The 12,070-nt window shown below is 26.7% G+C and overlaps 2 protein-coding genes across 2 annotated transcripts; one reads left to right on the forward strand and one right to left on the reverse strand.

The window, feature by feature from the left end:
* The first annotated feature begins 1,346 nt into the window (after positions 1-1,346).
* Positions 1,347-4,233, forward strand: LOC135121493 (glucose-induced degradation protein 8 homolog). The gene is made up of 10 exons (XM_064045806.1): positions 1,347-1,395; positions 1,449-1,497; positions 1,586-1,685; positions 1,767-1,813; positions 1,863-1,932; positions 3,215-3,276; positions 3,376-3,449; positions 3,501-3,583; positions 3,651-3,712; positions 4,071-4,233. Exons 1-10 carry the CDS (start codon positions 1,349-1,351, stop codon positions 4,152-4,154), a joined length of 678 nt encoding a protein of 225 aa, XP_063901876.1. The 5' UTR covers positions 1,347-1,348; the 3' UTR covers positions 4,155-4,233.
* Positions 4,176-11,957, reverse strand: LOC135121488 (uncharacterized). The gene is made up of 15 exons (XM_064045800.1): positions 11,891-11,957; positions 11,715-11,843; positions 11,460-11,653; positions 10,704-10,791; positions 9,598-9,658; positions 9,112-9,198; positions 7,751-7,817; positions 7,444-7,505; positions 5,933-6,069; positions 5,769-5,879; positions 5,673-5,714; positions 5,544-5,616; positions 5,401-5,476; positions 5,281-5,338; positions 4,176-4,287 (listed from the first exon to the last, which is right to left on the reverse strand). The coding sequence occupies exons 1-15, from the start codon at positions 11,955-11,957 to the stop codon at positions 4,217-4,219; spliced, it is 1,323 nt and encodes a 440-aa protein (XP_063901870.1). The 3' UTR covers positions 4,176-4,216.
* Between the last annotated feature and the right edge of the window lie 113 nt (positions 11,958-12,070).

Here is a 12,070-nt window from a genome sequence, read left to right on the forward strand (position 1 = left end):
TCCTCTTATACTCAGAATTGCTAATATGGTTATAAGTAATTCCAACAGGGGAAACTTTAAGTTAGCACGACCTGTTCCTTCGTATTTCTACTTAGTCCTTACTGCACAGTTTTATACCAATAGAACTGTCTGGTGAGCAGTAGATGCACGTTATTTGTGACCACGCTTTAAAAAGGCTGCAGACCCAATAATATTAAATCTTTACTAACTTCCCCTGGAAGAAAGGCCATTTATTCTTAACAATAGTCACCTAGCTTCAATTTGCAAACAAGGTATGAAGTCGTTGAGATTCTTAACCTATATATTTTGTCGCTTGCAAATGTCTTGCATTGCCAGTCTTAACGCACAAATGCAGGTAGAGAAGTTACAAATGCGTAGACAAGAGTTGTGCCACGGCTGCTGCGGGTATACAGAACCATAAATAAATATTCATAAATTAAAAATTAAAGTCGAATGCAAAACACGAACAAAAATTTTAATTAAAATAATTATCAAAACAAAGAAACTCATTGGCCAAGATCTCAAAGTTCATTGGTCGACAGTATCTGAAATTTCAGTATACAGAGGTGTAACTAAATAATAAAATGACCTCTTTAGTAGTTCTTCTTTATTTAATTTTATTAAATATAATTTCTATTTATTACACTAACTAATTTGCTACAAGACAACGAGAACGAAGAAATTTTTAGATTAGAAAAAATTAAGTTTTTAATTCGAAAAGAAGGATGGGAAAGTTTAATTATTCGTAGAAAATAATAATGATACCATACCTTAGTTTTTTAATGGATATTGGTTTTTTTAAGCTGATTTTTTTTTTTGAGTTAATAATTAAATTTTATCAGTGAATTTAAATAGAAGATTTAATTAATTTAAAAACTTTTTTACAAAAAAAAAGTCCTGGTACATTTTCTCTAGTTTATCAAGTATAGTCAAGTATTTATTGAAACAACTAACGAGGTCCTCTCCTCCACCCCGAACTGTAAGTGACCTCTTAACAGGTTTTTGTTTGGCATTTAAAAATTAAACTTATTGTGCTATTGCCAATTATATAACCTAATTAATAAAGTTCCTTTACTATTTCAAAAAATTTACTTTATTTATCTAATTTCTAATATTTTTTTTTCTACAGTTATCATTGAGTATAAGTGTGAGTAAATAGTTAATTATTTAGAAAAACAATAATCTAACGTGCAACTTATTACAATTCTATGTTTTAGTAAATAATTTAAATTTTCGTATCATTGAAGATGACTCAAGGGAAAAAAATGTTTTCAAAGGTCTTTATTTATAATAATAAAAATAAGCAAAATATTTATTTTTTGTATAGGAAAGTCACAAGACTATTTCCATGGAAGATTGGAATGATCTTTTAAAGGCTTCGAATGTTAAGAAAAAGTTAACTGTCCTCGTTACATTTTTTTTAAATTTTATTCAGCTATCTAAAGTAGGGATTTGAATCTTTTAGTTTTAAATTATCTGGTTACCGAAGGTTATAAGGTTTTAACTTCTAAATATGTGCTCGAACCGAATTTAATTTACACTCATCTTTATTTATATATTATAATAATGTTAATAAAATTAATAGGATTCTGCCGTAAACTTTATGCAAGAAGCTGGAATACCTAGTAAAAATGACATCGCTTTTATAGAAAGGCGCAAGCAAATACGAAATTCCATACAGAATGGTTCTTTTACATTTGTTTTACTTAGCGTTTTCTATTACATTCAAAATATCCAATTTTTTTTTGTCTACTTTTCGTTATCAGGCGATGTAAAAACTGCTGTTGAAATTTTAAATGATCTGGATCCTGAAGTACTTCTTTAAAAAAGATTTTTTTCGTCTTTTTTATTTTTTTCTTTAGATTCTCGATACCGATCCCCAATTATTTTTTCTTTTACAACAACAAAAACTCATTGAGTTAATCAGAGATGGTATGTGGATTTTATTGTCCTTTAAATCTGTAAGAAGACCTATAAAATACAATTTTTTTTAATTGAACGCAAAATTTTTATTTATAATTTTTTTAAATTTATACTGTTACCGTTATTACGTTGTGTTTTATATAAATATTTAAACTAATTTTCTAATTAATGGTATTTAGCCTTCTGAATTTTTAAATTAACTTTATCCAAGTCTTTTAACTTAATTTATTTATAACCATCTTTAAGTTATTCCAAAATTTATAAATAAATTAAGAATTTAGAGAATTTCAATTTAAAATTATAGAAAAAATTAAGTTTCAACTATAATTTATTATTTAATTTTTTAAAATGAAAGCACTGTTTACTGGTAGAGGTATTTAAAAATTGGTTGTTCGTAGTTTGAAACTTGCCAAAGATTAAAATTTCAATCTTCTACAAGTAACCATGAGTTGACTTGAAAATCTTATAATAAAAACTACTAATACTTAGCATATTAGTATAAGAATTGAATTTATATACCTATTAAACATTCATTTGTCTTAGCACATTAATTAAAAAAAATCTATAATCAAGTTAGGGTGATTATTAAAAGTTATAGTTATTTTATCAGCATCCTACTTGATATTTCACATTTTTTGAAAAAATAATAAGCTTTAATCTGAAAATCACAAGCATCTTGCAAATAATAATATAAGCAAATTTTATTGTAATATTTCGAATTAGATTCAAGTTATTATTTGGTTTGTAAACTAAAAAAATAAAATAGGAAGAACTTTATGATAAAATTTTTTTATAATAACTCAAACTTTTTTAACTTTTTTTCTTACTGTGCTTGTTTAAACTCAATAATTGCTTTTCGCCATTTCCGCTGAAAAGAGCCCAGATTGTCAATCTCTTCCTATAAAAGTTCAAGTTAAAAAATTCGAATTAGTTTTAAAGTTACTGTAAATTTAATATTATTTATCAATGTAATAATGCTACAATTTTTTTTAATATACTATAGTAAATGTACTTAAAAAAAAGGTTAATTTACCAATATTTTGAAGATCTAAATATATATTAAGTTAATTAATTCTTTTTTATATACTATTTTCTCTTTTACTTATTGGTATATAAAAATATTTTCAAGCGTTATAATAAAATTTATAGTTAATAAAGATATTGTTAATAATATTTTTGTTATATTAATAAAACTGCTAAGATTTTATAATTTTAGTATTAATTATATAAATAATATTAAAAATACGAGTAAATATAGAGAATAGTATAGCATATACTTATTATATATTAGACAACGTTTTGGAGGCTCTCAGATTTGCTTCGGAAGAGCTTGACAAAAGCGGCGCTGAGAACGTTTGCTTTATTATTAATTTTATTGGTTCATTTATTTCATTCCTCATTAGCGTTTTACGTTTTAATTTCAGGTTTTTGAAAGTTAATTTAATTTTTTAGGAAGCATTCTTAGAAGAACTCGAGAAAACCATGTCCTTATTGGCTTTTAAAAATAACAAATTGTCTCCAGTTGGGTATTTTATCTTTATTATTATTATAGAGTTATAATTTATTGTAATTATCAGATATCTATTGGACATGAGCCAGCGCCAAAAAATTGCTAGTCAACTAAATTCTGCGATACTTGCGAGCCAAGCACAAGAAAAAAGTACACTAATTATTGCTTTATTTAAATATTTTACACTATAGAAATCCACTGCTTCATATTTTAAAAGACCCGAAACTGCCACTTTTAATTAAGATGCTGTTTTGGTCTCAAGAGCAACTCTCCGAAAAAGTTCTGATAAAATTCTATCTTAATATTGTTTTCTTGATTGGTAGAGTTGAGCACTAACTTATTTACTTTTATACCAATTAACTGGAAATTTTTAAATTGTTTGCGTACAGCAACCGTTATAATTCGTATTAACTGTTTATAAATCTCTTTATTTTTAATATGTAGCTTGCTGATATTTTTCGTTAATTATATAATTACCTTATTGGCTTATAAAAAATTTGTTGTATTTTTCTATTTATCCCAACTTTTATTGGTTACTTATAACTCCGTGATTTGTGGATTAATCATACTATTTATCAATTTATTATAACTTATTAATATTTTTTCTATATTTTTTATAATTATTTTGATGGTCTAGATTTCCTTTCCGGTCATTAAAAATATTTACTCTGCCGATTTACACGAATCAAAAGAAAACAGCGACGGCGAGTCTCCATTATAATTTAAGTTATAAAGTTTAGCATTTTCCCACTTTATTAAAGAAAAAACACACTAACACGTGCATCAGCGAAACGTTGGCAGAGCAACTTCATTCCATTGGTCAGTCCACCGACGCTTTTGAAACTCCAACGCTCCTATAAAAGAGACAATAAAGTTTACCTTTTCTCTACTGAACTTTCTCATATACTAATTATTTATATTTTTATATATATATTTGTATAAATTTTTGTTCCTACTATTTTTTATAATATGGTTTTTTGAGTTTACAGTTAATATTAATATAATCAAACCATAATATTAAGAAAGTAAAAAAATTAACAAAAATGCGGTATAAAAAGAGACTTAATATCATAAAAATATTAAAAAGTTTGCTAATAGAAAGCTTTTATTAACTATTTAATAAAAAAAGGAACTTCTTGTATCATAATATGAAATAAGTCATATATGGTTATACAGCACGTGCACATTTAAAGATCGAAGACACGTGGTTTTTTGTCAAAAATAATGAACGCTCAACATTTTTGTAACAAAATTAAAAATATTTATTCTTCAGGAAAGCATTAATATTACGAAGAAGTCGGAAAAAAAAATTATATATAAATTTTACTTAAAAATGAAGGTTTTTTTGTAAAAAAATAAAGTTTTGTATTAAACTAATAATATAGAAAAATTTCATAAGTGCCTTTTTTATATACATGTTATATAAGCTTATAAGTTTCTTTATTATATATATAAAATTACTTATTTTATTTAGTTTAAAACTTTATATTACAATTATTTTATAATAAGAAAACGCACAATAAAAATAAAAAGTTATACTTTTTTCAAACTAAAAATATAAAATAAAAATTAAATTTTTATATTAATAATATGAAGAACAATTTATAATTATATAAAAAACTTATACTTTATAAATAATCTTATAAATATAAAGAACATTAATACGTATAGCTTCTCTCTTGTTACTTAAAAAAGTTTAATAAAATAATATAAATATCTTCATATAGTAATATGTAAAAGTATAATTATATTTAAAATATTAAAAATTTCTGGTAAAACTCTATAAGCACATGACCACACTTATAACTTTTTACTAATTGGTTGAATAAAGCATATAGAAGTGTTGCCTTTTCGAAGCGCTTCGAGTAGAGAAGATCCATTATTATCAGTGCAATAAAATAAGTTCTAAAAGTAAAAAATGGTATTACTACTACTACTACTAATACTAATAATAATAATAATAATGCCTGCAACTGCAAAGAAAGCTCGCGAGCATCTTTAAATATCAAACCGTTTACACCGTGAATAATTAACTCGTCGATACTGAAAAGAAAAAATTAAGCATCAAGCTATTAAAAAAATATTAATAAAAATTCTTGAAAAGAAGAACCAACGATAAGAAACGGCGCACACTGGGATACCGCTGCCCAGCATGTCCACTGCCTTCATTGGTAGATCTATACCTGTACGACAAGATTAACAAGGGTTTAACCAATAAAAAGTTAGGGTGATAGCAGACCAGAAGACGAAAGGTGGAGACAAACGCCGAGATCCGCAGCAGCTTCGTTAAAAAATCGATGCAAAAACCCATCATTAAAAGTGTCACAAGAGCTACCAAGAAAGCGAGGGTAATCCTCAATGGCCAACCAGACAGTGTGGATAGATACGTGGTCCAAAGGAGAGCGTCTGACAAGAGCTTCAAAGTGACTCCGCATTGGCCCTTTTCCTAGAAGAAAATAATTGACGAATAACTATTTGGCGTAAAAGAACATAACAAACCAGAAATTATGCATAAAATGGCGGGCAAATGCGGTGATTGGCTTTGGCGGGCCAAACTATAAAGTTTCAGAGCGTCATATAAAATAGTGAAATCCTCGTCTTCTGTCCACGAGGTGCTGCTGACTATAAACTTTACTCTATAAACCGACTAATAAAATTTTAATATTTGAGGAGATAAATATTGATCCGTTATTAAAAAAAATTGTATTAACGAAACTATTATTTGCTGGAGCAAGAATGATGGATAACTAATTGAAAAAATTAAAGTAAATCATACTGATTTTAAAAATTGTTGCTAAATGCTAAGCAGCGATTGGCTTAAAAGGAAAAACAGGACACGTGCAGGCGACATCAGAAATAATTTGTTGAGTCACTTTTTGTACGCTTAAATGGTGGTATATAATTTTTGGTAACTGTTGCACGTGTTTTAAACTCGAAATATAATGAAAAACTGTGGCTCGAATGCTGCAATTTATCGCTTCTAAAGGGGAACCCCGTGTGCAATGGCAATATTTACTCCAGAAAAAAACATTTGGAAAATGCGGAAAAAATTGACTGGAAAAAGGAATTACAGTTAGTCGAACCACCTGCGCAAGGGCCTATAAGGTTTTATCTTCTAAAAACAATAAGCACACATTATCTTGCTTACGCACGGAGGCTACATGTGCTTTTTTATCAATGGCTGGCTCATAAATAGATAACAACAAAGCAATCAAGAAAGCACATCTTAAGCATATTAAATAAACGTATTAACTATACTCGATGGACTACCTAAGTCACTTGAATTTTTTTTAGCTAAACCACGCCTGAAGCTTCAACGAGTCAACAAGAAATGAGAACCAACATTTGAGTACTTCCTTAAAATTTTTTTAACGACTAGATAAAATTTTTGGAAGTCTGTCAAGGCGAAACAGGGAGACTTCTCCATAAAAAAAGAGAAAAGCACAATCTCTATTTCCCTAAACAAGTTGGCAACAAATAATCATAAACAGGATAAAAATTAGCCATGCAGGGGTGACAGGATTCATTAAAAAAAAATGATTACTACAACCGCTTGATAAATAATGTTTTCAAAATAATAACGAAACTTTGAAGAAAACAATGCATTATAAAAATTATTAGCAGTTCAATTAGGGAAGGTTATAATAATAACAAAATACTTATAAGTAAAGTAAAAAGGATCCAATACTATATAGTAATGAATATAAAAATACAAAAAAGAGATTCATGAAGTTTGGAACAATAATATTTTATACTATAAATAAAAGTAAAAAGAAAAAATTAATGAAAATATTTTTAACATAAAATATATAGTTAAAATGTTATTGCGAATTTAACAATTTGAAAATAAAAACAATTAGACAAACGCAGTAATAATAAACGAAAATGAGAAGCTCTTAAGCACAATAAAAAATTTGCAGCCTCGCCAGGTAAATTGGGTTTTCAACGGTTAGTTGAATTTTATTATTACTAGTACTATATTATAATGCATTATAAAAAAAAATTCTTACGAATGACACTTGTTGGGCGAAGGAAACGCATTAAAATAGTTGTTATTGAAATCTTTAAAAAACTAGAAGAAAAGGGAATAAATACAAACGCATCATTAATAAAAGTTTTCATTATTACGTACATATAAAATATTTATAAAACTATTTATAAAACTATTATATAAAAGTGAGCAGGAAAAAATAATTAGTGAGTTGCATGATAAGAGATCTTATCCTATAAAGTCTTTAACGCTCTTATTAGTCTACAATCACTATATTATGTTTTATAAGTGCTACATGTATTATTGTGAAACTAATAGTAGCCCACCTGAATTTTTTCCTCCTCGCTCAAACTTTTAAAGATTGCTGGAGGCCGATCGTACAGTTTTCGAGCTCTTTTATACATTTATAAAAAATAAATAAATATATATAAATAAATTCATAGTAACAACGCAAATAGTAAAATGCAAAAGTATAGAAGATTTATAAAAAAAACAATAAAATAAATAATAAAAATGTGTATATTGATTCTACAAAAAAAAAAGATGTCCTACAAAAGGCGTGACATGTTTCTAATGTTTCCGCTATTATTATTAGAAAATCGCAATATCCCAGCGCATTAAAAGTTCGCAACAGCCAATGATAAATTAATTAATGGGGTTCCCACGTGTGTACGGCTATACTATAACATCCTTTCACTTAAAAACAGGAAACCAAGTACAATTATTCAGTGTAAAGCAGTTACTGCAACATGTTAAATAGTATCCCCACTTGTACTTTACAATGTTTTGCACAAGTCATTAGCGGGTGTCAAATTGTTTAAGTATTTCCGACCTGTTCTTTGTGATGATCGGCGCAGGACCCACCGAAATTCACAACTAGGCCGACCGCCTTAATTCAAGAACTTTAAGGAATTTTCTTTAAAACCTAAATCGCTTTCTCTCCCAATGAAATTATAACGGGCACGACAGTGGAGTTTAATAAATAAAAAGATGCTCTGCGCGAAGTCACCAATAAAAAAAAACATGTGAAAGAAATTATAGAGACTTCTAATTGGTTCTACAAATGATAGATTTTGTACAAGGATTTTTATTTGGTTACAAACGAAGTGATCTGTTAAAACACCGCAGTCAATGGACAACGAGAGAGAATGGAAGCTCGTGAAATAATTAACGAAAGAAAGGACAATAACACGTTTTTAAAGGTTATCAGCACGTGTTGAGCAGCGTTAATGAGACCACGTGTGTCAAAATGGAAATAAACAACTTATGCTCTTGTCCATGATCGTTATAGCGATGGTCACATGGAACGGGAAAATTTTTTTTTGAATAAAGATAGAAGGCTTTGCGAGTAAGTATTTGATAAAAATAACATTTTTATAAATAAAAATAATAAAACAAAACGTTAAAGTCCATTTTTTAAAAGTAACTTTTCAGTAAAAGAAAATAATTAATAAGATAATGGATCAATGAGATTCAATTAAACATAATGAGTAAAAAATATATTGATTAAAAAGTAATACAGTACTATAGTTACTAAATACAAAAGAGATAACGAAGTAATAATAATAGAATGTGTTTATTTATAACTTTTACAAGCAAAAATAAATAGAAACTATAATAAAATAAACATGAAAGAGAAATCAAGAAAATAGTAAATATAATTAATAAAATATTAATATCCATTAACTTTATATTGCAAGCACTCAACGCCTTTTTCATTTCTTCCGTTACGCAAAAGTTATCATCAGCAAACTTTCCGAGAAAAATTTCGTAACTATCATATTAATTATTATTAAGATGAATAACTTTTCTAGTAAAAGGTCCTTATCAATATTAAAAAAAAAGTCAAGATAAAAGCTGCACTGCACTACAAGTAAAGCTTAAAGGCACACACTTTCGTAATAATTTATAAAAAGAATATAAGCAAAAATAAAAAATAATAAAGCCAATATTAATAATAATAAGTATGTAAAAATAAGAATAACTGTATATATTTAATTATATATAAACTTTAAGGAAGTAAAAGTATAATATTGAATATATATAAAAAAGGAATTTATATAAATATAATAATAATAAATAAATATAAAAATTAATATAAAGAAAAATTAAAAAAGTGATTAAATATTAAAACAGAAAAGTTAAAAAAAGTAAAGAAGAATAACAAAAGTACTGTTTATAAAGTTTCACGAAAAAAGAAGTTTTTCCAAGTTTGAGGGCTAAAATAGTATAACCTGGAAAGTTTATATATGTGCATACGTTATTATTAAGTTTATAAAGTCAAAGTAAAAGTTGTAAAATATCAAAAAATAAACAAAATATATTATTACAATATATAAGGAAAAGCCAACAGTAAGTATTAAAAAATATAAAAAATAAATTAAAAAAATAATTAGTTTTCCACTGATAAAAAGTTTTATAAAAGTTAAATAACAATAATAAATTTATATTTATTTGTTAATATATATTTTTATATTACAATAATATTTATTATTAAAGTATTTGATAAGTCGTTACTAGGTGTTTTCAGTTCTAAAAAAATTTATACAATGTTATAATAATTAAGCCCTTGATAAAATGATCAATAAGCATTGGTAGTTTAGAGCAGTTCAAGCGTGCGGAATGGTCAGAACATACCGCCCAAGCACAGCCGACTCGAGCAGAAATCCTCGAGGGCAGTTAGGGTTAGTGAGTTTTTAGGCTTTAAAGTTTTATTAACTTTTTGCTTCAGATTTACTTTTTTACTTTAGTAAATTTTGAAAAAACCTTTTCAGGCAAATACGCTAAATTTAATAAACTATTTAGTTATAAATATTTTGTTAAATTATTATAACTTTTAAAGTGTTAATAAATTATATTTATATCTATGAAACTTTTGAAGAAAATTTAAAAATTTCCCGCAAATGATTAATAAAAAAGTTATACTCACGGCGTTTAGAGCACGTGAGAAAATATTAATAACTTTCAGAAAAAGACGTAGTTGACATTTATTAGACATAGATTATAAGAAGCTGCTGCAAATAGTCAATAGCAGAAACCAGAGTTCAAGCTAAAATTTAGAAAATTAAAAAAAAGATTTAAAAACAAAAACAGTGTAATCGTCACTCGTTGTTTTTCTAACAAATTTGTATATGATTTATAAAAGTGGAAGAGCTCATATAATAACGAATAATTTTTTAAAAGAATTCCTTTTCAACGAAAAATAAATGCTAACTTATATTTATATAAAATATTACTAAAAAACTACTACCATATATAAAATAAAACATAGAAAAAAACCGAAGTTGTGCCAGTCTATAATCAACTTCGCACCTCGAAGTTTACTAAAAAAAAGAGCAACTAACATAAGTGGAACTGCCGGAGGATTCTAAGTAAAAAGTTAAATTGAATTAATATTTACAGAAAAGGAATAAATTATAATTTAAAATTAAATCATATAAAATCAAAAGTATTTAAATAATAATATTGCGGTGAGCGATTATTATATATATTTATTACCTTTAAACGTTGTAATAATTAAATACTCAATATGATATATTTACTGAATAATCAGTTTTATTTATAAAAAACCAAAAGAAAAATTATCTACGCAATTCTTTGAAAGATTAGAATAAATTAAATAGTTCATACGTCGAATTGGTAACCTAATAAAACTAGAAAAATCAGTGTTTCTAAATTTTATTAAACTAAACGTTAAAAGAACACTGTTAAAAAAAATAACTTGAAAAAAATTTATTTTATATGGATTAATTAACATTTGGAGCTAAAAGAAATACCATTCGTAAACTAAATTATCAATATGAGGAAGTAATTAAAGTTTATTAACAAATATAGAGTTAAAAGATAACAAGAAAGCGACTAATAGAAGGTTATTGATTATAAAAAGTGCAGTCACAATGAAATAGTGTAAGGGCCCACAAACTTGTAACGTTAGAAGCAAGTTATAAAGATATATTAAAAGTTTTAAAAGTTACCTGTACGCCATTTAATTATGTATAAACTAAAATAAAAAATTAGCTTGCATTAAAAAGTTACTTGTATAAGTATGTGCTGTGGGGCTGGTAGAATTATAAAAGACATAACAAGATTAAGTAGCAAAGAAATTGTCTTAAAAGGAAGATAAAGAAGATAAAAGGCTCTTTTTGGGAAGTGTAGAGGTGTACTAGGTTTTTTAAGATAATGAACTGATAGGTTCGGGTGCTCCAAAACTTCTTTCATTATACAGCTGTCTTCAAAGATATAATTAAATAAAGCTGAGAGGAAAATTATTCTTTTAAGAAAAGTAATAACCATCATAACCGAGTAAATAAACTTTGTAATTATTTTGAACAAGAGATAACGCGTGATAAATAATTCTAGGGCTATGGCCTAAATCGCCAAGCACGGCAACGAAGACCAAATTAGATCGTTTTTCAATTCCTTTAATAAATATTAACTTAAAAAAAGTAAACATAGAAGTTGATTACCATGAAAAATAGCATAATACAAGATGACGATGACCACCGAAATGAGAATAACGACTTCCACTAGCATTATCAATGCTCATACTACAAAGTCGGTAGTAAGCAGCCAATCCTGATTATGTAGCACTAAAGACTCTTCCACGCGATTAGAGCGGCCCTAAACTTAAATTTGTTATCTGGGTT

The sequence above is a fragment of the Zophobas morio genome, unplaced genomic scaffold, assembly GCF_036711695.1.
Source record: "Zophobas morio isolate AGI-343-1 ecotype UQ-CSIRO unplaced genomic scaffold, CSIRO_AGI_Zmor_V1 ptg000599l, whole genome shotgun sequence".
Classification (NCBI taxonomy): Eukaryota; Metazoa; Arthropoda; class Insecta; order Coleoptera; family Tenebrionidae; genus Zophobas; species Zophobas morio.